The 27,975-nt window shown below is 36.5% G+C and overlaps 1 protein-coding gene across 1 annotated transcript; it reads right to left on the bottom strand.

Annotated features, from left to right (window-relative positions):
* Positions 1–11,042: 11,042 nt before the first annotated feature.
* LOC112055733 (dual specificity mitogen-activated protein kinase kinase dSOR1) lies at positions 11,043–27,874 on the bottom strand. Its single transcript, XM_024095925.2, has 8 exons — positions 27,597–27,874; positions 25,076–25,245; positions 24,192–24,467; positions 23,279–23,472; positions 21,950–22,114; positions 20,543–20,710; positions 18,722–18,877; positions 11,043–18,191 (listed from the first exon to the last, which is right to left on the bottom strand). Exons 1-7 carry the CDS (start codon positions 27,713–27,715, stop codon positions 18,758–18,760), a joined length of 1,212 nt encoding a protein of 403 aa, XP_023951693.1. The 5' UTR covers positions 27,716–27,874; the 3' UTR covers positions 11,043–18,191; positions 18,722–18,757.
* Positions 27,875–27,975: the final 101 nt, after the last annotated feature.

The following is a 27,975-nucleotide window of genomic DNA, read 5'->3' on the forward strand; positions in this document are numbered from 1 at the left end:
ACGTCAACGTTTAAAAATGTTCTTGTAAAGTAAGGCTAATTAAAATTAATGAATTTTGATTTGATTTTATTGATTAAATAAAATTGAGTAGTTAAAATTGAAGGTCTGTAGCCCGCATAAGGATATTTCATGCTTACACAAATGCAAAAAATTCGCTCAAAGGGAAAGTGTATTCTTGTATAAATTACTAGCAGGTGACAGATGCTATAAACACCCGCGAAGTTCCTATTTTCATGGGAATACGGAGTTACAAAATAGCAAGTGTTACTCGCTGGTAATGTAGCTTTCTATTGATGAAAAAATAGTTAAAATCGGTCCAGTAGTTTCAGTTTCACAACGTATTCGCTACAAATGCTATAGCTGTAGGTTATTGGAAACTAAGCAACTAACCATGTGCACTAAATGCAGTATCAATGTTCTCGGGAAATTGCATTAAGCTCAGTTTTCTCAAGTTTCAGACAAATAAGTAGATAAGTTAAGCAACGCTCAAAGAGTAATAATAAATTTACTGTGAAATCAATGTATTATTTAATTGTACTTTAAAGATTTAATTATGCAACTTGTTTCTTAATTACTACTTACGAGTACGTTGTGTAATTAAACATAAGAGTTGGTATGTAGCTCTATAATAACAATGGATTTTTGTAACCTTATTATATTTTCTCTTCATTCAAAGTTGGTATTTCCAAAATGATATGACGTCTGCATCCGATACCGGAGGGTGTGAGCTTGAATCCGGTCCGGGGCATGCACCTCCAACTTTTAGTTGTGTGCATTTTAATAAAGAAAAATATTTTTTTTATTCTTTACAAGTTAGCCCTTGACTACAGTCTCACCTGATGGTAAATGATGATGTAGTCTTAGATGGAAGCGGGCTAACTTGTTAGGAGGAGGATGAAAAGCCACACCCCTTTCGGTTTCTACACGGCATCGTACCGGAATGCTAAATCGCTTGGTGGTACGTCTTTGCCGGTAGGGTGGTAACTAGCCACGGCCGAAGCCTCCCACCAGCCAAAAATCACGTGTCTCAAACGGTGAAGGATCGTGAGGAAACCTGCATACCAGAGAATTTTCTTAATTCTCTGTGTATGTGAAGTCTGCCAATCCGCATTGGGCCAGCGTGGTGGACTTAGGCCAAACCCCACTCATTCTGAGAGGAGACTCGAGCTCAGCAGTGAGCCGAATATGGGTTGATAACGAATATCCACAATTCGCGCGCCTGTTGTCATGTTTAAGCAACTTAGCGTTAAATAAAAAGAAAAGGGTTTGAAAAAGATACAGTAAAGAAGAAAATGCTATCTTAAAGTCTCAGCGCAAGGAACGTTCTAGTAGGTATTACATTAGGCAGTGACTTTGTTCTCTACGTTATATCCTCTCTCGAGATTGACAAATCGCCGTTCACAAAACGGTTCATCCCTCACTTGACCCTTTGTAGCCAGTCCCGTCTCTGACCGCAATCCTTCCACATATTATTACCAGTGAGATGTTCTATCCTATAAATACAACTTACTAAGATCATAATCATGGACTTGCTTAGCCAGACATAACCTAACTATGAAGGCTAACAAACTTTCAGCGTTAAAATAAGGTACCTATCTATACTAATATTATAAAACTGAATAGTTTGTTTGAAAGCGTTAATCTCAGGAACCGATTTGAAAAATTATTTCAGTGTTAGATAGCCCATTTATCAAGGAATATTATATACTTACTATATATTATCCCCGTATTCCAACGGGAACGGCAAACACGCGGCGTCTGCTAGTCTGAAAATTAAAATAAAGATCTTTATTTCTATCTACCTGCTAGGTATAAGTGTACTTGTACAAAAAAATAAAATCATTGTTCAAAATTTAGTGTAATTTAGAGGCAGAGTCTTCCCTTAAGTTGCCCTTAAGTAAAATAATATACAGGTGCAGATGCCTGTGTATAAATATAAATGTAAGAACTTAAACAAGGATGATGAAGGCGGAGGATCGTGAGTGGTGACGCGCTTTCTAAAAAGCCTATGTCCATCAGTGGACGAATACGTGCTGTTGATTATGATGACTTAAACAATACACTTAGTCCCAAAGTTAAGCGTATGTCTTATGCGTACTAAGATAGCTGGTATTATGATATATATGTATAAGTATACTACACATAGATACAACGTATTACACACCGGCACTGTGCTACACCTTGCTCATCACTCAAATATTTTCCAGTTGTGGGAATCGAAGCTACGGCCATGGATGCAGAAAGCAGGGTCACTACCCTCTGGACCATGCGGTCGTCAATATTATGTTTATTCCATTGAATGCATAACCGTTTAAACGATTTTGATCAATTAAAGCACAGCAATAAATCTCATCCTTGAAAACAGAAATAGGATACCTGCTTTATATCCCAGAAGTGAGTAAGTTAAAAAAGATACTAATTGTATTCATTACTGTTGTCAGTTTTTCCGCCTGATATATAGTTTTACTCCATAAGTAGTAACATCTCAATGGATATCATCCTTATTATGAACGTGAGCTTACTCACAACTGAGGGAAAATGGAGAAATTTATAAATTTATTAACTTTCATTATACCTAGTATATTCATACCTAAGTAGGGGCTTATCCTTTGTCCTTTCTATCTTTTAACCGGATTCAAAAGAAAGAGCTGTAGGAGAATTGACTTTTTACAATATATAAATAGGAAAATTTTCTTTTTACAAGGGGTTTTATTCAATACTAGCGGATGTCCGCATATTCGTTCGCATGTCATTCAGTACTTCACAAATCCAGCGGGAACTATTTCTGATCCTAAGGAAATTCCGGGATAAAAGTTGCTCAATAATCTTCTCTACCCTCCAGTGAAAATACCATTACAATCGATTCAACCTTTCCAGAGACTATGTTTGATGTATTGATTAAACGAAACTAGTTATTTTGTAGAGGTTCATACTCGTAATAAACAAACCAATAAGAAAGTATAAATCGAGTGACTCATAATTTTCATCACTATCAACCCATATTCGGTTCACTGCTGAGCTCGAGTCTCCTCTCAGAATGAGAGGGGTTAAGCCAATAGTCCACCACGCTGGCCCAATGCGGATTGGCAGACTACACACGCGCAGAGAATTAATAAAATTCTCTAGTAAATACAGATTTCATTTTAAGAAATATATCACGTGTCTCAACCGGTGAAGGAAAAACATTGTGAGGAAACCTGCACACCAGAGAATTTTCTTAATTCTCTGCGTGTGTGAATTCTGCCAATCCGCACTGGGCCAGCGTGCTGGAATATTGGCCTAACCCCTCTCATTCTGAGAGGAGACTCGAGCTCAGCAGTGAGCCGAATATGGGTTGAGAACGACGACCTTATTTAATTTAATAAAATAAAAGTAAATGCATAAGTATAAAAACTACAAACACAGTAAAATAGAAACATTACAAACATTCCTTGTTTACCTACTGTTAAATCTGGTTCTTGACAACTAGACATAATAAAGAAGCTGGTTACCATGACTTTCGTAAACAACACGCTTTGTAGTTCGCTGCGAAGATCTCGCTTGTAGATAGTGATGTCAATTCCCTGTATCTGCTCAAAGCCTGCGGCGGGAAGCCAGTGGACTGATAATACTGAAATGTGTTTATCGGAAGTTATCAAAGAAGTGGAATAAATGACGCATTAATTTTGCTATTTATTTGCTAAAAATTGGCAAATGCATAAGTTCGAAATTCCTCAGTGCCTGAAGACAAAAGTCTTCGAACAGTGCGTGTTGCCAGTGATGACCTATGGTTCCGAGACTTGGTCGCTAACTATGGACCTCATAAGAAGGCTCAGAGTCACACAGCGGGCGATGGAACGAGCTATGCTACGGTGTATCTCTGCGTGATCGAATCAGAAATGAGGAGATCCGCAGAAGAACCAAAGTCACCGACATAGCTCAACGAGTCGCGAAGCTGAAGTGGCAATGGGCGGGGCACATAGTTCGAAGAGCCGATGGACGTTGGGGTCCCAGGGTGCTGGAATGGCGACCCCGCACTACAAGGCGCAGTGTTGGTAGACCCCCACCAGGTAGACTAACGACATCAAGCGAGTCGCAGGGATTCGCTGGATGCAGGCGGCTCAGTATCGTGATGTTTGGAAGTCCCTACAAAAGGCCTATGTCCTGCAGTGGACGTCCATCGGCTGATATGATGATGATGATGATGATAAGTCCTAAGTATATGTGTTTATTATTTTACTAGCAGATATTACCTGTGACTTTGTCTGCTTGGAAATCGATTTAAAGAAAAGACTTTAATATTAAAGTTTTCCACCGATTTTAAGGAGGGGGGAGGGGGCTTAAATAGCTTAAGTCAGTTCTTATGAACGGAATATCATTTTTTTTATTCTCTACAAGTTAGCCCTTGATTAAAATCTCACCTAATGGTAAGTGATGATGCAATCTTAGATGGAAGCGGGTTAACTTGTTGGCTGGTGGGAGGCTTCCGCCGTGGCTAGTTACCGCCAAGCGATTTAGCGTTCCGGTACGATGTTGTGTAGAAACCGAAAGGGGTGTGGATTTTCATCCTCCTCCGAACAAGTTAGCCCGCTTCCATCTTAGACTGCATCATCACTTACCATCGGAGTGACATTGTAGTCAAAGGCTAAGTTGTAAAGAATAAAAAGAAAAACTTCAGTGGGGTGCTAAATAAAAGCCCAGTGAAAGAAAATATTAACCTATCATTCTTATATCAAAAACATTTTCGTGTAGATCGCTTTTTTCCACGTATACCTACTTTGCCCACGCGTTTCCTTGTTATGCAGTAAATCATGACAACCTACTTACGGTGTTTTTTATTTTCTCCCAAAAGCATTGTTCGCTTTATAGCTGTATTGGGACTAAGAGACTGCGATAGCCAGACATACCTACATTGTATGAAGGCTGCAGATTTGTCAGCCTATCTATCCTACTAAAATTACGTATCTACGGTAGCCAATTATGGAGCTTGGACTATGGTAGTTTTGAAAGCAGGTTTCAAGACCTTAATCGTCGTGAGTACATACAAAGCCTATTTTTAGGGTTCCGCAGTCCTCGAAAACCATTATAGTTTCGCCATGACCGTCTTACTCAGTCCGTCTGTCCGCAGTTTAACGCAGAGATTATTACAATTAGAAAGCTGTAATTTACCATGAGTTTGTACATTAAAAATGTGAACAAAATTAAATAGTTATAGTCGACCAACTAAGAAGCGTAATTGGAACTTGAAAATTGCATAGGTGCTAATTCCGTTATCAATTAAATAGATAAAGTTGTCAGTATGATAACTCAGAGTCTGTTAAAACTAGAAAGCTGAAAGACATGGGTTTATAAATTAGTCACGTCTATAAAATGGTAAAAAGAAAATTTGAAAAAAGAAAAGTTTTTGGGTTTCCTTCCCTACATGTAAAGTGAGGCAATTTTCAAAATCAAAATTCATTTATTTCAAGTAGGCTCAGTTTACAAGCACTTTTGATAACACAGTTGACTATTTATAAAGATACTACCACCGGTTCGGAAGGCAGGCAGCTTTTTTCTCGTCTGTGTGTGATAGTGATAGTAATATATCGTTATCGGTATTCATGCAATAAAAGTGTTTAAACTGCTCATTTAATCTACGGAACCCTACACTGCGCGTGGACAGAGACGCAATTAATAATATTCTCCTTATTTACCCGGATCTTTCATAAAAATCAATATATTGTCATTATTCATAAACATCATTCGTAATAAAGATCTCGATCCTTGAAACATACTACCTTCTTACGCCACCACGGTTCTACCTAAGCTCTTACTAGAATGAGGTATATCTGACAATTGCAGCTTCACGTTCTATTATGTAGTAAGTAAAAAGTGTGGTCGCTGAAATCTGAGAGCAAGAAACGGCCATCTGTCATAAGCGACGCGTCTACAAAGACTCCCATTCATCTGTCTAAATCACCGAGAGTGGCTCGGATATTTTGCGTTCCTTTTCTTTTGCTTACCGTTTGGCTTTTTTCTATCTTCTTCTATACTTATAATAAATCTGTAGAGAGGTCAATTCTGTACATGAAATATATTTCCAAAATAACTATCAGGGGGTGATTAGTGATCGATACTGATGCCAAAAATGCAATCAGTATTTTTTTTTGTCTGCTTGTAGGTTCGTTATAGAAAAAAAAACTACTCGACGGATTTTAACGAAACTTGATACAATTATTCTTCATACTCCTGGGCAGGTTATAGTATACTTTTCATCACGCTACGATCAATAAGAGCAGAGCAGTGAAGGGAAATGTTAAGAAAACGGGAGAAGTTACCCCATTTTTACAGCGATACTACTGTAAGGGCTGGATTAAAGAGGTCGCGAAAGTGAATAGACAGACAATCGTAACTATCGATTATAGAGTATAGGGTACATCTCTGAAAAATTGTTACATCACTATCGACGCGGGACGTCATATTATGACGTGTATGTTTTTATGGCGGGCTCGGTTGATATGGTAAAAATAGCGAAAAAAGTAAGAATAAGTGCTAAAGATCTAATTAGGTACATAGGTATAGTTTGTTAAACAAATGTTGTTGCAATTGAGTTAATAGTACAATGGCTGTGTGCAGACAGTATATTTCAGTAATCAAACATTTCTTTGGTTATATTTAAACAATCTCACTTACCAATCTGCTGGCTTAATTCAAGCTATAAGTAATTTAGACCTTTACCATTTTCTTACCTTTTTCACTCTTTTTGTCATACCAACCGAGCCCGCCTTAATAGACATAAACGTCACACGTCCCGCGTCGGTAGTGATGTGACAGTTCTTTAGAGTTTAGAGATGTACCCTATACTCTATAATCGATAGTTCAGATTGTCTATCTATTCGCTTTCGCGACAGAGCCTTTAAAAATCAACTACAAAGAAATCAGTAAAAAATACAACACGATTATTTGGTGCCAATTTTGTTAACGCAAACAACACAATTATTTGGTGCCAATTTACTGACGCAAATTAACTTGAAATCTCGTCATGCTACGAAAATTCATCTCGTTACAATTATTAAACATTAATTAAAAACGAAATCTAAATCTCGAAACCTATTATCCATAATTGAACTCAATTAAGCTAAATCGAAAATATATTTTGTTATTTTAATTTGAATCTCAATTCCTACAAAATTTTAACAAATTGGTCCCGTTCTTTATTGGGAAAATAATATTCAACAAACCTTCAACCTTAATTATATCTATTTGGTCATAAAAATGAAAAATTTAAGTAAGAAAACTCTTTTTTCAATCATTTTCGATAATATAAAATTACACTGGAAACGTTGGAGTAGAAAAAAAAAACCACTTAATTGTTTTGCGTTTAATTAAGTCTTAACAGTGCCCTGTTATTCATTTTAAAATTATATAAGAATTATAAATTATAAAATCTTTCTTGGTTAAACATACAAGTTTTTATAAATTTCATTGTTGAAACCTTCTTTTAGGCATAATGGTGCCTATGACAGAAGGTCAGTCACTCAGTCAGGCTCACTCTTCCATAGCTTGATAACTTCTGTATGTAATTATGTATGAATGTATGTCTGCATGTGGGTGTTTGTGCGTGTGTGAGTGTGTTTGTGTGTGTGTAAGAAGTTACACACAGAATCCTACTAAGAATAAAACAATTTTAAATGCAAACACCTTCACAAGCTAATTTTCCGACATGATAGCCAGACTTACCGCAAAACTGCAAAAGTGTAGTTGACTCATATCAAATTGAATATAAACAATATTAATTTTGTATAGTAGGTACCCACGGACCTACTTGGAACAGGGGTTCGAAATTTCTGGAATCTCGTTAACCCTTGAAACCTATCTTTCAAAGCCATCACAGGCCAAACTCCATAATTGTACCTACTTACCTACGGTAGAAGAATAGGCCGACAAACTTACAGTCTTCCATTTTGCAAATTAGGTTATATGACTGTGACACCAAACAGAAAAGGTTTAGACCTAGTTTGAACTATGTACTTCAGTATTTTAGTCGAGTACGAGAGATTAACGATGTTTGGGCGGTAAACTCAAAAATTGTTTGTACTCGACTAAAATACTGAAGTAGTCCGAACTAGTTTTAGCAGACTCAAGAAGTGATTACAAAAATAAGAAAACTAATGTCGAACTAAGGTTCACAACATTAGTCAGGACAACTTAATTAACAAATTAAACTGTAACCAAAAAAAGACCCTAGAATGGCAGAGAATGACCTTGAGTGAAGTCACGCACTTGTGAACGTTGTGTGTAGGGTTAAAGGATCCTTTGACTGTCAACAAACACTCCCCTTTTCACTCTGCCCGCCTATCCCAAGTCACCCATAAAGAATTACACAACAAGAGATGTGGACGACTCGAGCGCAACGAGCACACTGAAGCCGTCCGTACCGCAAGTCGTTTCAACGCGGCGATAACACTAGGCCTTACAGCTCAGCAATTATTAAGGAGGGACGCCTGGGATAAATGTGCCAATAAGTAGGTACTTATTGCCTGATCAAAGTTTTGGATTTATGAACCGGGTCTTTTAAACCCTATTGTGAATTTAGAATTTACCAATAGCGTTACTGCAAAATATCGCGTGTCGAACGAAATAAACGGTAGGCTACGTAATGGGCATCAATGGCGTAAATAAAGTAAATTGGAGCCATTAAGGCTGACCCTCGAGGGTGTAATGTGTTCACCTACTTTGCCAATGCCACGTTAACAGCGGCTAATGCCTAATTTCAGCAGTCAAAGGTTAAAGTACCTACCTACTTTTATATCTATACTAGCTGACGCCCCACGAATTCATCCGCATAGTTCCCGTTCTCGTGAGAATACGGGGATAAAATATACACTCACAATCGACGTGGCTTTCTAGTGGTAAAATTATTTTCAAAATTGGTTCAGTAGATCCAAAGATCCTAAAACACCACAAACTTGATCACTTTATAATATTAATATAGATTATGATACTCAATATACATATTTTGCTTAATTGGTAAAATAGGGGAGAGTGGGAAGGCCAAAAAACATCCATTCTCATCGCACAAATAATCTCACACAAATATTTTTCCAGTTTTGGGAATATAACCCACGACCTTGGATGCATTAGTATCTGCCATACGGCGGATTTACGGATTTACATTTGTCTGACGTGTCGTGTTGTGACGCATCAGAACAGAATCGGTTTCGGCATACAAATGTATGACACCGATTCTGTTCTGACGAGTCACGACACGACACGTCAGACAAATATAAATCCGCCTTTAAAAGTTACGTATCTTTTTGACGATATCTATTCATTTGTATTTTTTTACGTGATCGCAATAGTTCTCAACCATCAATGGATTCTTAATGATTAGAGTCTAATTATTGACTCTTAACTTATCATTAAACCCATAATCTAATAGACTACAAAAACATGAACAAAAATGACATGTGAAATGAACCAACATGAATAACGCTTAGAAGGCTGTTACTATATCAGAAAATAACTCTGAGCACTATGCCGTCATTTCTGAGCGGTACAGGTGAGTACGCGAGTGAAGTAAGTAAGTATAAGTACCGTTGAGCTTTCAAAATGTATATACCTAACGAGGAAACCTATTCTAGGAAACAGAAAAAAAAACTTTTTAAATAGGTACCTAATACTACTAAAGCAAGCTCAAGATTTTCCGATAATTATACCGCGTGATGCGAAAGTTCGGAAGAGTGCTCCTGAACTGAAAAAGAAAACTCGAACTTTTAAAACGACTAGGTATCTACGTATGATGTACCTACCTACTTACCTAAACTTCTCGAAATTTGGTCTAAACATAAATAAAATACCTTCAAAAGGCCGAAAAATTTCAACGATGAAATATTTAAAGTAGCTATCAATCTTTAAGCTCTTAAACTGCCTTTGTGTTTGGACTTTATTTAAAGGGTCCCAGAAAATCCTGTATAACAACAAAAATGCTTTTGAATAATGAATTATTATGAACCTCAATCTTGTTTCAATAGAGCCCTTGCTGTATTTAATACAAAATATATAAAGGATCTACACCTACACAGGTGCTTACTATTAGTAACTTGTTGGGTTATTTATGATAGTATCTTTAGGTATATGATAAAACACAGATATTTTGTTGTGAAAGTAAATTGGAAGCTAGCCGACGCCCCGCGGTTTTACATGCGTAGTTCCAGTTCCCGTGAGAATACGGGGATAAAATATAGCCTATGACCCACACAATTAACGTGGCTTTTTAGTGGTAAAAGAATTTTCAAAATTGGTTTATTAAATCCAAAAATTACCCCTACTTATAGCACAAATTTTGTCTCTTTAGAATACATATTAGTACAAGTGTAATAATCAGAATACCGACTTATATAACATTCATCTAATTACTTACCTGCCTCGTTGGTCCAGTGGTTAGCCATGGTTTCGAGGTCCTGGGTTCGAAGTTGTTCGAGCTATGAAGTACAGTACCGAGATTTTCATTCTTCTAACAAACTTCCAGTTAAAATTCTCAGTCTCTGTGCCTTAGAGGGAACGTTTAGCGGTCGGTCCCGATCTTTATCTGTGACATCTGATAATGGTTGTTAATGAATTTACCATTATCATACCGAGCCCGCCAGCCCGCGCTAGAGAAGTTTGGTGGTGGTGGTACTTACTCGTATGTGGGCGGATCAGACCGCCCACATACGAGTAAGTACCTAAGTATGTACGAGTAGTAGTAGTAGTACCTAATACATCAAAAGTAGAAATAGGTATACTAACAGTAGCCAGTAAATATATATATAACAGTATAGTCTATGTAAGACAAAATATTAATTTGTACAAACGAAAAGAAGATTTAAACCCACGTCTTACTATGATAGTTATTTCTGCATATCGTCTCCAAAGCGTAATAAAATCCTTTGTAGGTTTGGGTGTACTCTTCTATAACAAGATCCCCAAGACTGTGATGGACCTGCCAATGCATAGCATTAAGCAATGCGATCGTAGAAAGAGAATCGACGTACCACTTGGCTAGAGGGGCAGGGCATATGATGCAATAAATAATAAACGTGTTAGGTTTCAATTAACATTTATTTTGTATTCTAATTTTATAAGAAGCTAACTACAAAATAAAAAAGATTAAATTTGAATACAAATGTTTTTCTTATTTTTATCTTTTTTTTCTAATCCTTTAGACCAATGATGAAACAATTTCTAAAATCTGTAACGTGTTGGCCACGGGCGTAAAATATATTAGCTATAATCTCAGACCAATAATTGTATAGGACCTGCCTCGCTAGACGTTACTTTTCTGTCAAAGTATATGATCACCGATCTAATGCGATTATAAAAACTGTCTCTATATAATTGATGATAAATAGTTTCAATCGTGTTCGTCGGTAAAAGAGCTTCGTAAAAATACCTTTTTGTGTAATTGAATTGTGTAAAAAACGGGCAAAACTTCTAGTTTAGTTTAAGATATATACCAAATCTAAGCTCGTTTTCCTCAGAAAATGACAGACAATTTTGTTCGTGACTATGAGTGTGATACAGGTCCTTCTATAATTGGTCTGAGGCTATAATATTATACAGGATGTCCGGAAACAAAATACATTCCTTGGAGGGGGCTAAGTAGAGCTCAATTTCAAATAATTTTCAAAAGATTTGCAACCAATTTACTCATGTGATGTCATGTGGTCGGTACTCGAATATCACATTTAAGAGTTTTTATAAGACAACCCATTTTCAAGTTAAAAAGTTCCCTTGTTTTGTAATTATATTTTATTTCTGATAGACAAATAAGTATAAAAAGTCTACCTGCAAGGAATGTATCTTGTGTCACCCTGTATAATATTATGGCTACGGCAACAGCGACACGTCAGACAAATGTATGATACCGATTCTGTTCTGATGGTCACGACACACGACGGAATTATATTTGTCTGACGTATCGTGTCGTGACGCAAAATGTATGATACCGATTCTGTTCTGATGCGTCATGACACGACACGTCAGACAATTCCGCCTTAACTTAGCGGAAGCTATACTTTCCGCTCCGCTCATCGCATCGCCATGTGGCCCGATCCCGTGGCCCAGCAAGTCACTTTACAACTAAAACTAAAAGAGAATTGGTTACAATCTATGAAAATAGCATCTCTTTATTGGTGTTTCTTTTTCGTGTCATAAGTAATTAAACAATAAGAATAACTGTCTTCCTATTTTTATTTTATATTTTTTTTTACTAATTTCATAAGTAGCGATACATTATAAATACATAATAAAGACTATTCGGTAGTAAACAAAATGAACTATTCTTTAAAACTACCTACTAAGATATTGTATTGTAGTATACTCAGAGGCACAATTATCCGCCCTCTTTAATATGACGCGAGTATATTAAGTGGGCGGATAAATGTGCCTCTGAGTATATTTTGTTATTTTTTTCAAATCATATTTGTTGAAGATCGTTGGTTCGAATCCTGAGTAGGGGTTATTCTTTATTAGTGAAGTTGTTTTGTATGCTACCGAATTAAGAATTACGTATTATAGAAAATACACCATACCATTCAAATTCATACTTTTTTAAATCGGTATTTAATACACCAATGTACGATCCAACTAATTAATTAATTACATAATTCATAAGCTCCACAATAATAATATTAAATACATAATTAAGTTAAATCGATGCAAAATACACTTTTTTATCTAAAAACATGACTATATTGTGCCTTTTTATGTACCTGATACATACAATGTAAAAAAAATATCCATAAAAATTGATTGTAGAATGTATTATCATAGCATATTCAAGTTAATATTACGTCAACATTAAGATGATTGTGCATTAGAGCAACGCAGCACGAATCGCTCTAATGAGCAATCACCTTAATATTGATGAATGCGATATAAAATGGCACAATTTCAATATGAATTTTACATATATTTGTCTTCTTGACTTTTATAATAGAAAACATAAATATAGTAATGAACCGAAAGCCTGCGATAGCCAGATATACCTAATTTAGAATTAAAACTATCATGAGTGTTTATCATATTAATTGATTATGAAACACGGCTAAAACTCACGTATACATACGGGGAACTTAGTCATGAGCTGGTTCTAGCAACGTGGTGACATTTGGTTTCAAGGGTCTAGAATCTAGATCCTCAATCGTCAAAGTATAAAACGTATTTTTTTAAGGATATCATGAGGAGTAATTCCTTCAGTCGTCAGTATGTCTGACTATTGCAAGCTAAAAAATAAATGTTGTCCACATGATCACAGTAGGTCACACCTACTCATATTTAATTAAATCTCACGTTAAATATTATTGATGAAATACTAATCATATATATATAATTATTATAATTATATATCGTCATTGAAAAAAATCTGATTTTACTTACATAAAAATTATATAAAACCTACCCAACTCATATTATATACATTCAAATATACGTGTACTAATCTAATAGTATGTCTTTACTCGTCATACATGCATAACCATTATTTTACGAACATTAAGGGCGGTCGTCCATTGCTGCGCATGGTACAGTTATAAAATACTAAATGTTCCGGTACGATGCGGTACAAACTAGAACTACACTTAGCGCGATACAATCATGTCGGATCGTCGATTATTATTGAGTATTTACCAGTGGCGAAGGATGGAATGTTAACGAAGGTCCCGTCCCAAAGAAAAGGAAATACTGATACAAACTCCGGTTTTTCATATATCCATACATATATATTCATTACAATAATGAATATATTTGTACGGATTTTTAATCCTGGCGGGAATCGGCCTGTATGAACTCTTCGCCGCTGGTATCTACGTATTTCGGCCAGTGCTACTGTAAATGCGTTACCAACTGAATTGTGATGGCATAAATTTCAATAGTTAGATAGACATTGAAATCGTTGTTGGCCCGACGACCCAGTTGATAACGCGTTAGTTACATGGATAATTAAATAAATACGAGTATTTTGCGGTATCACTGCGCAGCAATGGTATAACGCCTTTACTCAGGCCGAACAGCTACGTTATTTAACATAAATACACACAGTTTGTGTAAATTGACTCGTGTGTAATTAGAAAAATATACGAAAAAACTGTCAAACACACGCCCATTATAAATACACATAAATCCCATTCACAAATACATCGATAAAGTAAAACTTAATTATAATAATTTATAATATAAATACTTAGAAACATCACGTTTAAAAATTCAATAAATGCACAGTGAAAAGCCAAAACACTTCACAAACTAGCATGCATGTGTGTATAAAATATCACAAAGATTAAAAAAAAACACTACTTAACACTATACAGGAGGATTGTTTTGCTGTGCGCAATTTTTTACATTTTGTTTATAAACGTAAATAATTAAATACGATTTTTTCATTACTTAGAGTCTTGGAATATTAAAATTATGGTTTAGGTATAACAGTATGTTTGTGTTTACCTAAACTGTGTGTCCATTATTTTGTTATTTTTGGAAACAGAAATTGAAAAAAAAAACTTTCACTATTTTGGTCTTTATTGTCAAGTATTAAAATAAACAGACATCAAATAAATTGAGAAATGTCACCTACCTACTGTATGATATCCACCAGTAGTCACCAGATGACATTTGTTACATAGAATCTCAATTTCTTTTAAGTCACTACTAGTATAGTACTAGTATACATCAAAGATAGTGAATAAGCTTGCAGAACTGTTCTATTGAAAAACGAAGGGAAAATGTTCTATTAATCATACAGAATCACCAAAAAAAAAAATTCGCACAACAAACAGAATCTCCCTGTGTAAGGAAGACTGGGCAAACAATAGCGAGCACCAAGCGAAAAACGTCCTAACTACGCGGGGATAAAGTGCATTATACATACGATTAATATTAGAACAACGGCATTGTGTAGAAGCGCTAAGAATCGATCGATCGGTTATATTCATTCCCACTTTCAGTGCGTATGTTAGTGATATGATGTTGGTTTCCTATTGGAATTGCAATCGCGCCATTGAGGGGTTAATTTTTTTGAACCAAAGACAAAAATAAGCAACATTTAATAACCTATATTTAAAAATGAATTTAAAATAATTTAATCCAACTATGATCAGGACGTTTCTCACCACTTTTTGATGAGTGACGAATAATCCAAATTAATTTTTAGTCACTTATCAGGTGGTAGAACAGAGTCATTTGGAATGACTGTTTGTAATGCATCAAAAGGCAGATCCTACTAGAGTTACTTAGCAGAATTGTCTTCTGCTGAGTATAGTCACTCTATTCAGAAAAGTCAGTTTCGCTTTTGATGTACTAGTAAGTTCTGTCCTGGATTAGCCTATCAGCTATTTAAGCAATTGCATGGGGCATCCCGATTAGGGGGCACCGAAGCGTTTTAAATCCGCGCTTTTAAAATTATTAACATTTTTTTTAATTATATTGTAGTTAGTGTAAGATAAAGGGGCACACTAAGGACGATTGCTTACAGCATCAACTTATGTTAATCCGGCACAGATTAAGTTTTGCCAAGCGCATTTGTTGTATTTAAACTGAAGGTTCATTTCATTTTAAGAACGTTTCTTGAGTTCACACGCGTTTCCTGTCAAATCCTTCATTGTACACCATTATCTATAATCCAATTGCCTACACGTTTTATGCAAATTAATCCGTAAGTCGTAGCTAGAAAAAATCTATATTGAAAAGTGTTTTTTAATTTAACTGATATTTTTACCACACCATTTTATTCCACAATTAAAACGCAAAAGAATTGAATAGAAATGTACCAATATAAATTATGTAGGTGTGTCTATTGGAAGAATATAATATTATATGCTATACTTAAAGGACCGGAAATAGAGAGTTATATTTTGTCTACTTTTAGGTATAGGTATAGGAGTAGACTGTAGGTCTATATTTGGAGGTATAGGTAGGTCTATATATATTTGGAGGTATAGGTAATGGAGTAGGCGGTAGTAACATATAGGATTTGAATATAAATTTACCCACATTTCTATTCAAATATTGAACGTTTTAATTGACGAATAAAATGGTGTGGTCAAAATATTCGTTACTTACGGATTAATGCAAGATTAATTTGCATTAATCCGTAAGTCGTAGCTAGAAAAAATCTAAAACTTGTGGACAAATTATTAGTTAAATAAACTGCAGTTGCGTAACGTCTAAGTTGTTATTTAACTTTTAGCAAAACCCCTTTCCAAAGGATTCGTCGATCGCAATACACAAAGGAAACCGAATCACATCACCAATAGAGGTATCAAATGCCTAATCTAAGTGCAATGGTAAGGTAAAGAGGCGGGTTCACTAAAACAAAGCGGATAAAAAAAAAGTCAAACCAAACGGATAAGTGCATCACGTCGATATACTCGTAAGAATAAAGAACCGATATCTACGATTTTATTTTTTCCATTTTTATTTTTTTTTTTCTTTTTGTATTTCTAAAAAATGTTCTCTATTTTACAGGTCACTATGATCCACTGGAGGTTTGCAACACTCCCATGCCGGCGGAACGCAGCCATTTGAGTATTGCAACACTCGGGATGTAAAAAACATCCATCTATATAAATAACAAGTATCAGCTGACATGAATTACGCACTTTCAGCAAAGAAAAATATGTCAAAACACTACTAACATTTTTTTTTTCGACTTGCGACTAGTGAAATCAACTCTACTTGACCATTAATCGATTTAGTTGTTAGAAACCCCTTCGATTAGTTTCACCCCCGAATGCACTATGTTTTAGTCACGCCCCCATAGTCTAGCTAAAGGCACGCCATCTTTGAAATTTCATGACGTCATATACAAAATATACGAGTCGGAAATGGCAATGTACGCTGCCTTTAATCATTCCCAAAAATGTTTTTTCGTTTTCTGCACCACTACAAAAACCTTAATTAGCCAATTTCTAAAATTAAATTCAATATTTTTTTTTCGTTTGAATCGCATATCACCCAAAGGATTGTTTTCGTATAATGCTACAGGTAATGTAAATGTTTTTAACAAGAGACGTGATTTCATAAATATACATAATATAAATAATATTATTCATATATTTATCGTCACATATTAGCATAAAACATAAAATTATTATAAAATCATATAATTACAATCAACCGAAGAACAACAGTACACATTTTATTATAAAAACTCGAAGTTTCCGATACATTTACTAATATCATGTGTATGAAGTATCTAGATTAGACATCACAATTATTTTTAGTACATAAATTGCCATCAATTTGGACATAAATCTACAAATTTCACGTCAAGGAAATAATACAATTCAGAATGAAGACTTTTTTAATTAATTTAATTTTCACCTGTTATATTATAAAATTGTAAAGTCATTACAATTATCGTCCATTACAACATCACTTACTAATTTTTTTTTTTTTTTTTTTATTACCAAATGAAATAATAAAAAGAAAACAGCATAAAAATAATCTTAAAAAAGGCGATTATTTTGGAATAAAATCAGACAAATGTAAAAATATAATTTAAAAATAAATATTTTATAACATTATTATCAATATTGTCAATAATGAAAAAACAATATGATATACGCTACAATACATCACGTCTCTAATGCGGGTAGTACGGTATAGTACGGGTAGTACGGTGGTACGGTAGCACGGTACTAAGGTAGTACGGTGTTACGGTAGTACGGATAGTACTGTATAGTAGCACGGTAGTACGGTACTACGTCAGTACGGGGGATCGGCGGTACTATAGTACGTTACTACGGTAGTACGGCGGATCGGCGGTAAGGAAGTACGGCGGTACTGTAGTACGGCGGTACTGTGGTACGGCGTTACTGTGGTACGGCGGTACTGTGGTACGGCAGTTCAGCGGTACAGCGGTACGGTAGTACGGCGGTACGGTAGTACGGCGGTACGGTAGTACGGCGGTACTGTAGTACGGCGGTACTGTAGTACGGCGGTACTGTAGTACGGCGGTACTGTAGTACGGCGGAACTGCGGTACGTTAGTACTGTGCTACAGTACTATAATACTACGATAGTACGGTGGTATGGTGGTACGGTGGTACGGTGGTACGGGTAACAGGTGAGTAAGGTCGATGTGAATGGTATCTAGAGTTGACATACTGTTCCGGGCCCGCGGCGTGCGCTACTCCTCCGCGCTTGCGTCCTCACTGATTGTCTCGCCTGCTCTTTCTTGGGAAATGTTTTGACCTGACGAATAAATTCATTATTAAGAACTTTATAATTAGCAACAAAAATGAATTATTAGGAATTATATATGTCGATAAACCAGGAAAAACGGTTTTAAAGAGCAAAACACGATTATTCACTGGGAACCTATCAGGTCTAACAATTCCCACTAAGAATGTTACCAATAAACCCTCAAGTGGCAGAGGATTACCTTGAGTGATGTCCCGGACTTGTGGCTGTTGTATGTAGGGTTAAAGACGTATTTTAAAAGTAGTTAACACTCCCCTTCTTCAATCAAGTCATTCTCCCCGCCTATTCCAAAACAATCCATGGAGGATTGTGCAACAGTGTGAAAAAGCGTTCAAATACAAATGAATTCCCAAGTTTATGTTCAAACGACAACGTTTTAAAAACACAATTCTTTTTTTTCAAGCAGTGTTCCATTTTCAATTTTGGGCGTTGGGAATATTTATAATATATATAAACGCTTTTTTAACGTCCGTTAAAAAAAACTCTCGTGAGAATGAGGGCTAAGTTCGACCAATAGTTACCCTTTTTCGCTGATGAAAGTATGCACTTCTTGCAGCTTATGAAGAAAAAGGAGACACATTGGAGTTGGGCGTGGACGGCATCAGGTCCATGGTCTTGCACACCCAGCCGGCGATGTCCACGCGCTCGCACTCCGCCGCGCGGATCCACGAGTGGCTCTGGGAAATGGGTTTTTTTTTTAATTTTACTAGAAAACAAAAACTATAAAAGTGAAAACTTCTTTAGGTATTTGGTCACTTTGGGATGCCAAAAAACGCTATTAGTCATTGGACCTAGGACTCAGGCCAATTACAGAAGGACCTGTATCGCACTCATAGTCACGAACAAAATTGTCTGTCATTTTCTGAGGAAAACGAGCTTAGATTTGGTATATATCTGATACTAAACTAGAAATTTTTGCCCGTTTTTTACACAATTCAATTACACAAAAAGGTATTTTTACGGAGCTCTTTAACCGACGAACACGATTACAACTATTTTACATCGATTAGATAGAGACAGTTTTTATAATCGCATTAGATCGTTGACCATATACTTTGACAGAAAAGTAACGTCAAGCGAGGCAGGTCCTATACAATAATTGGTCTGAGGCCTAGGAACATAATATTTATTCATAGCCATACTGATCCTCTTACAGAGCTATCACACTAGCGGATTGCAAGCGTATTCAAAGCGGAGCGGACACGCAACGTATACGTTACGGGCGCGCAACAAACACGCCGCGCATCCGCAGCGAATTCCTTAATAAATTGAAATTTTTAAAAATAAATAAGAGCAGTGATTCCTCGTCAGAATCCATTTTATTACTGAATGTACTGTACGTCGTTAAGAGCGCGCAGCGCGTTGGTACGATATGGATAAAATTCGAAGCGCAATCGAGACGCCGAATTATGACTTTCACGTGAGTGAAAAGCACGGAGCGATTGACGCGCGACGCAAATTTTATGACGTCAGCGCCAAAACCATTTTTACCTAATTGCAAGTAAATTAAACAACATAACGAAAAACTAAATGGCCATGTTCAAGATATATACCTAATTTTCTATACAAAACAAAAATTTAAGAAAATAAGTTTACTTTTCCTGAGATTGAAAGCAAAATGTGAGCAAAACATGTATTTTGCAAAAAAATAAACTATCGAGAAAAGTTTTACAAATTGTGTATTTTGTATAGTCATAACGAAGCTAACACTTTCAAATATCATTTATCCAAATATCAGGCTCCTAACTTTTTCAGAATCTGAGATCCAGAACCATTTTTAACCACCAAATTACATATTGCACACTCTTAATTCGCTACGAAATCGCGATGGAAACGTTGCGAAACCGCCACGCTTCCGCGACGTCTTCGCTGCGCAGCTTCGACGTGTTCGCCACGCATTCGCTGCGCGTGCGCTCCGCTTTGCAACCGCTGGCAAACCGCTAGTAGATAAGGCCCTTACAAACTCCCTTGCATCCTTCACTTGCATTTTCTTTTTATATGGAATTAGCAAGCGCTTGACCACAATCTAACCTGATGGTAAGTGTAGATGTGGCCTAAGGTGAATGGAACGTGCTTGCCTAGAAGACGTGTAGTCACGTTCTATTCATAAAGATGCCCAGGTTGTAAGAATTAGGAAACACTGACTTTAGGAGAGATTTCCACACATTAGGTATTATCATATTGCTAACATTAGGTATCAAGCTCAAGTCTGGTCGTGTATGGAATATTGCAGTCACCTTTTTGATGACTGTGCCAAGTATCAGTTGCCTGCTTTAGACGCTGAAGTCGCGGGCGTACGCTAGTCTTTAATAAACTAATACCCGTATTCGAACTTAGCTTACCATAAGGGTTTTCAAGTCGGCTCTCTCATCGGGGTTCTTCTTCAGGCATCGGTCGACAAAGTCTTTGAAGTCGTCGGAGAAGATGCCCGTCGGCAGTTTCGGCGGCGGCTCGTTCACTATGTAGTCGAGGAGTTCGAATATTGCCATCGGACGCGGGGAGTTCGGCGCCTGAATATATAATTGTATTTATTGTGAAAATTATAATCCACTCACTGCTGGACATAGACCTCTCTTAACCCTTTGACGACTGCGGGGACAGATGTGTCCCTAGCAGATAATTAGAAATATATTAATAATTACAAATTCAATACCCAAATATAATTTTTTTTATTAATGCTTGAAAGCATCTAGAGTTCTTTTTAACCGACTTCATTCGCTTTCAACATTATGTTGGTAATACGGTATATTGACTTTAATAATAATTGAAAGCTCACAGTTTGTTTGGCGCTTTATTGATCTATTTCTTGAAAGTTTTTAGGGGCATGAAAAGTGTTTTATATTATTTATATTGACGTTATTATTGCCTGGTAAGTACATTTATATAATACACATTCATCAAACCAGTATTTATGTTTATGATAGTGATAAGACACCATAAACATTAAGGGACACCAGCGTCCCAGTGGTCGATAACATACACTATTTATGAGAAATTATTTACTTATTCCACTGATGATAATTATCAATTACCCTCATTTTTATTGAAATTGTTGCAGAACCCAAGATGTTCATGCTAGTGTATCGCCTGCCTTTGGCATATTTGGTTCAAATACAAATTTTGATACATTAGTTAGATATAGTTTTGCAACCCATTGTACTATGTCAATTACTTTGGTTCTTCTGCTGACCACTTCATTTCTGAGTGACTCTGAGCTTTCTTATTAGACAAATGATTTACCGACAAGGACTATGCATGTGTTTTTTTAATATCTTTAATCGACTTCTGACAACAAAACTGTGATGAAAGTAAAATCCTGACATTACAGAAATGATATAATTATTTATTGTTTTGGTTATGACTTTGGTTCTTCTGCGTTAAAAAACACATTTTTAACGCAGAAGAACCAAAGTCACCGCAGAAGAACCAAAGTCACCGACATAGCTCAACGAGTTGCGAAGCTGAAGTGGCAATGGGCGGGGCACATAGTTCGAAGAGTCGACGGACGTTGGGGTCCCAAAGTGCTGGAATGGCGACCCCGCACTAGTAAGCGCAGTGTTGGCCGACCCCCCACCAGGTGGACTGACGACATCAAGCGAGTCGCAGGGATTCGCTGGATGCAGGTGGCTCAGTATCGTGATGTTTGGAAGTCCCTACAAAAGGCCTATGTCCTGCAGTGGACGGGACGTCCATCGGCTGATATGATGATGATGATGATGATATGTGTTTTTTACATCTGAAATACTAGCCTGCCCCGGGGAATGGTCCTCGTTGCTGCTGCCGAAGATGGCGGCCAGGGTGTTGGCGTCGGGCGGTGGGATGGGGTACATGCCGATCGCCATCTCCACCAGCGACAGGCCCAGGGACCAGATGTCGGACTGCACCGAGTAGTGCGTGCCTTGGAGGCGCTCGGGCTGGAAAATTCAACGCCCCATATATAAATGATTTTTTTTTCTTCGCCGTAGACTACAATCTCACCTGATGATAAGTGATGATGCAATCTGAGATGGAATCGGGCTTAATTGTTAGGAGGAGGATGAAATCCACACCCCTTTCGGTTTCTACACGACGTCGTACCGGAACGCTAAATCGCTTGGCGGTACGTCTTTGTCGGTAGGGTGATAACTAGCCACGGCCAAAGCCTCCCACCAGCCAAAAATGGTGATGATGAAACATCACGTCCTCATGAATACCAATATTTGGATAAGACAAATGACCTGTGGCCTAATTCACTAATTTGGTCTCTATTATCAACTAATTGAAGTGGACACCAAAGTGTCATCTACATACTATATGATATACACCGTCTGTACCGGATGACATTGACATGTATCATGTGGATGACATTTTGCCAATTGATTTGTTTTTTATTTTGATGGGTTGATAATAAAAACCAAAATAGGAAATAGGCCAGCTGGTAATAGTTATTTATGCCACTGTCATGTAATGGAAACCATTGTAGCACAAGTGCTTTTCGGTTTCGTCTCATTGTACAATAGACAGCACGAGCGCTACAATCGCTAATTACGTGCAAGTGGTATACAATACCTTTTCTACGACCATGATAAAAGAAAAAGAAGTGTAAGAGCTTTGGGATGGTTTGAGGTTCTATATTGAGTACTTATTAGATTACAAAATGGGAGTTCAAAAATACATTGAATAAGAACAGCCTTGTTAGTCCAGTGGTTAGCTAATATGGTTTCTGTCACTATTATTAAAAGTAGTGACTATCTATCATCTGTCCGCCAACCCACATTGGAGCGGCGTGGTGGATGTAGGTTCCATAACCCCTCTCATAAAAGGATGAGGACCTGACCACAGTCAGGTCAGGTTTTCAGGGCCGTTAAAACTGCTGATAATTATGACATTTAATATACTAGACTATATAGATGACACAGTGAATTTCATACCACATGAAAATTTGTTTTAACCTCCAAGTTCTAAAGAAATAACATTGAAATCAAACCAAAAATGATGATGGGTGGATGGCAATGAGATCTAGACCTTAAGACGTCATTTCAATCAGGAATTAATGTAGTGAAGCGAAAGCCTATTGTCAGTAAAAAAAAACAACGTACCGACATATAACTCCTAGTGCCAACAAAGGAATTAGCCATAGAATCGATGAGTTGTCCCGATACGCCGAAGTCGCATATCTTGATCTCTCCGTTACTATTCACCAGTATGTTGGACGGTTTGACGTCACGATGCATGATCGCGTGCTTGTCGCGCAGATAGCTCAGCCCTTTGAGGACGGCCGATGTTATTGTTCCTATAAAAATGTTTTTTTTTAAATCAAATACAAGTTAAACATAGCTTTCCATTGATATCTCAACAGCCAAACAATTCACTGACTTTGACGTATGTCAGCTACCTAATATAATTACTATTAAATCAATAACAACCGCTTAACAAAAATCACAATATCAACTCGGCAATGTGATGACATTGTCCAGTCGCTATTGTGATTTTTGTTTCCAATATTATAGAGTAGGTAGATGTACCTACTCTATGATATCCACAAAGAGTTCTGTAACACCGGATGTAATTTTTTACCTATAATCTCAGTTTTGATCAGCAAGCATTAAATAAATAGTGAATACGATCAATCAATCAATCATCAATCACGTGACTTGAAAATTAACAAGCTGATTGGTAAATATCATGTAATATATCCACTAACATATGTGTAAGTTAGTGAACTGCCCTTCTTATGTTAAATGATAAATGATGAATGATAAAGATGGAAGTGGGATAACTTGTTCAGAGGAAGATAAAATCCACAGGTCATTTGATTTCTACAAAACAATATACCGGAACTCTAGATCACTTGGTGGTAGGTCATTCCCAGTAGGGTGGTAACTAGCCACGGCCAATGCCTACACCAGATAAAACCTTTCTCCCTAGCTTTCCCCAAAGAATATTCTACCAAGGAACATCACATAAATGTGTTAAACAGTGGAAAATAAAAAAGTTGGTTGATAAACTTACCTAAAATGGATTCAGGAATCCTTCCAGCCTTTTTCAATATTAAATCTAAGGACCCTCCATCCATATACTCCATGCAAATGGAAATTTCACCGTCACTGTAGAAAGCTCCGTAAAAGCCAACGATGTGAGCAAAGTTACATTCGTGGAGGACTTTAAGCTCTCTTATGATCTGCTTCTTTATTGCTGGCTTCACTTCCAGATGTATGAGCTTTCTCGCCATGATGAGACCCGTAGACTTGTGTCGCACTTTCATTACCACTCCCCCATTACCTTGGCCTAAAGAAACAATAGGCTTTTGTAAACTTCTATTGGTTCAAATATATTATAATTACAAATTTAAATTTGTTCGGAATGCGTATGCGCGATTTCTCGTGAATCAACAAAGCTTTTAGGCATGAATTATTAGTTTATTACAAGAACGCCTACTTTTAAAAATTAAGTTGGTTTACCTTCAAGTCAAGTTCTGTTTGTCACAAATGGTGAGCAAAATTGATGAATGCACAAAAATAATATAATACTTGGTAAATAAATAAATAATTTAATAATGTTTGTAAGCAAAAATTCTGTACAGAGAATTATTAAATTTTTAAACCAACAAAGCAATAGTGGCAAATATTAAACAATAACCTAAAGAAAGACGGGTCACAAGGTGACTAGTTGTAGAGTCTGGAAGTCACCAATATGATATGTTTTTTTTTTCTTCGCAAGGAGGAAAAACAAATCCCTACAGACTTCTGCCATCAGGCAGGGCTTGTCCGACTCGCACAGACTAAAAATAACCCCACAACTCCTGGGTCAGCACGGAACCGCGCAGCATTACTTCGTGCAATATAAGTATAATATGACATGTTATGTCTGTACAAATGAACTAAACTAACTCTTACCTAATTCCCCTAGCTTTTCGAAGTCATCATCACTGAGTTCACCAATCTTCTCCTTCTGACACAGGAACACTTCTATCCTGCGACGCTGAGTATCATCCATTTCTATCTGTTCTAGCCGCTCTGTGAGTGCTTCAATGCTAGTTTTCGACTTGCCCGCTAGACCCTGCCGTCTGCAAATTAAAAACAATGCTAGTATAGTTAAAGTACATATTTATAGTTACAGCTCTAGGAAACCTGCATACAGCAGCAGTTTCCATTTGTTAAGTTATAAAAAAGCTGTGATAGCCCAGTGGATATGACCTCTGCCTCTGATTCCGGAGGGTGTGGGTTCAAATCTGGTCTGGAGCATGCACTTCCCACTTTTTAGTTGTGTGCATTTTAAGAAAATAAATATCACGTGTCTCAAATGGTGAAGGAATCATGAGGAAACCTGCATACCAGAGAATTCTCTGTGTATGTGTAGTCTGCTAATCCACATCCACACTATTTTTATTTTAGGGTCAAAAGTACCATGTTTTTCTCCAAGATTCCATTTACCATTATACTAAAATTCATCTTAATCGGTTCAGCCGTTTAGCTGTGAAAAGATAACAGTAAGACAGACAGACTTACTATTATAGTTATAATATAAGTATAGATGTGATGACAATATGATGTATAAATTAATACTAATTAGGGAATTGGTTTAATAAAAGATTGCTCATTATGTACCTTGACATATACAATAATGGCAAACCCTATAGTCATTACAGTAAATTGTTACTTGTAATATTATATGACATAAAATAAAAAAAAAACCTCCTTAAAAGGCTCTTTTTGTCATAAAGTAGAATGATGCATGTTCAGTGTTCATCTTATCATTTGATAAACCATAATATGTATGAACCAGTTTGACTGACAATTAGGGAATTACTTCATTAACATTAGGTGAGCAAGGCATATCAGTAAAATTACCTGAGTCATGTTGATAAACATTAACAAGTCAAAAAAGTAGTATGTAAGAATAATGTATGTATAGTAAGAAGTATGAGTAAAAAATCAAAATCAAAATTCATTAATTTCGTGTAGGCTTACTTTACAAGCACTTTTGCAATGTGATGTTTGACTATTTGTAAAAACATTAACGATGGCTCAGACATTAACCTTCTGAACCTCCTGCTGAAAAGTCAAGTTACTAGAGTTACAAGAATAGAACACTTTATTCTTTTCTTTAAAGAAGTATTTATTTAAAATTCTTTATTGCACACATTGTATTACATAAAAACAAATAAAAAATGAAACAATATGTAAAACAGAAACTTAAATCTATCATTAGCATGCAAAATTGAAAAGGCAGCTATCATTAAACCAATACTTTTCTAACAAGAGGAAATATTACTTTCAAGTAACATGGGTGGGGATGTGTGGGTTATCCATGGGTAATTTCATGGGTTATTTCAAAGTATAATAATTAACATTGGCATATCTAGGACTATTTCCTAAGGTGGGCTTGGCCCTGACATCAAGTCTATTATTAGTATCATTATATAATTCCATATCGGTAGCCCAGAAGTTTAGGGTAGGCACAGGTCCATTCTAGGGTGGGCACGGTGCCCCCTTTATACGCCTATGATAATAACATTGTTTTTTATAACAATAATTCTTTTTTGTACCAATATGTTGTAAAGAGCTATGATAGCCCAGTGGAAACACCTATGCCTCTGATTCCGGAGGGTGTGGGTTCGAATCCAGTCTGGGAAATGTACCTACAACTTTTCAGTTGTGTTCATTTTCACAAGAAATTAAATATCACATGTCTCAAACAGTAAAGGAAAACATTGTGAGGAAATCTGCATACCAGAGAATTTTCTTAATTCTCTGCATGTGTGAAGTCTGCCAATCCGCATTGGGCCACCACGGTGGACTATTGGCCTAACCCCTCTCATTCTGAGAGAAGACTCAAGCTCAGCAGTGAGCCAAATATGGGTTGATAACTAACTTGAAAGAAGTGCTTGGAGTTTTTCCACTCTGGTTCAACAGTCAGATACAAACTCAAGACCTTCCTAGTTTAAGGCTGGCCCATAACAATAGAGAAATTGAGTAGATATCTAAATAATTTTGTAATTTCAACCTTGCGAGTTGTGTAACCCCTATCATTGGAATTGAACTGGTCATTTATTGGAGTAAGTAGTATAGTAAAGTATACTAGATAGGAGTACTAAACTAAAAACCATGTAGTTTGGGCTCATTTATATTTATTTTATATATATTATATTTGTAGTTAGACAAACGCTCTGGTTATCTAGTGCTGCATGTTAGACCATAGATCTGGTTTTTTTAATGTTATTGATTTATTTCACTTGTGCAACAAGCTCAATATACTGAGTAATATTAGCATTCTTTTGTATCACACCCTAGCCACAATTACTCAGGACGTAAGTGATAGTTCAAACCATGATGTATTGAACTTTGTTGTATTGACTATATCTACTTAGGGCATGCATGATGATGAACTTTGTTTTATCGACTGAATCATACTCACTCTGAAGCCGTCGCAGATTTCAGCTGCGGGGTCATATTGGACGGTGTAACAGCCGGGGCCGTGTCAATAGACCCCGGTGGGAGGGTCAAGTTTAATTTATTCTTCGACATCTTACTCATTTTGGACACGAGTTTATCACGGCATTAAAACAGTTAGCAGTTTTCTTTGTGACCACATGAACGGCCGGCGGAATGATTCACTGTTTACCGTAAAAAATTTATAAAATAAAATACGCGACTTCCTTCCCCAAAACACTCCTATTTTTTACAGATTAAAAATTTTCATTTGTGACAACTTTAACTGTCATTGATCATCATAGAAGACGTCAAATTATATTTTTCCTCTATGGTTTATTATATTGTCCACCAATAGAGGAATT

Source organism: Bicyclus anynana, chromosome 17, assembly GCF_947172395.1.
Source record: "Bicyclus anynana chromosome 17, ilBicAnyn1.1, whole genome shotgun sequence".
Lineage (NCBI taxonomy): Eukaryota > Metazoa > Arthropoda > Insecta > Lepidoptera > Nymphalidae > Bicyclus > Bicyclus anynana.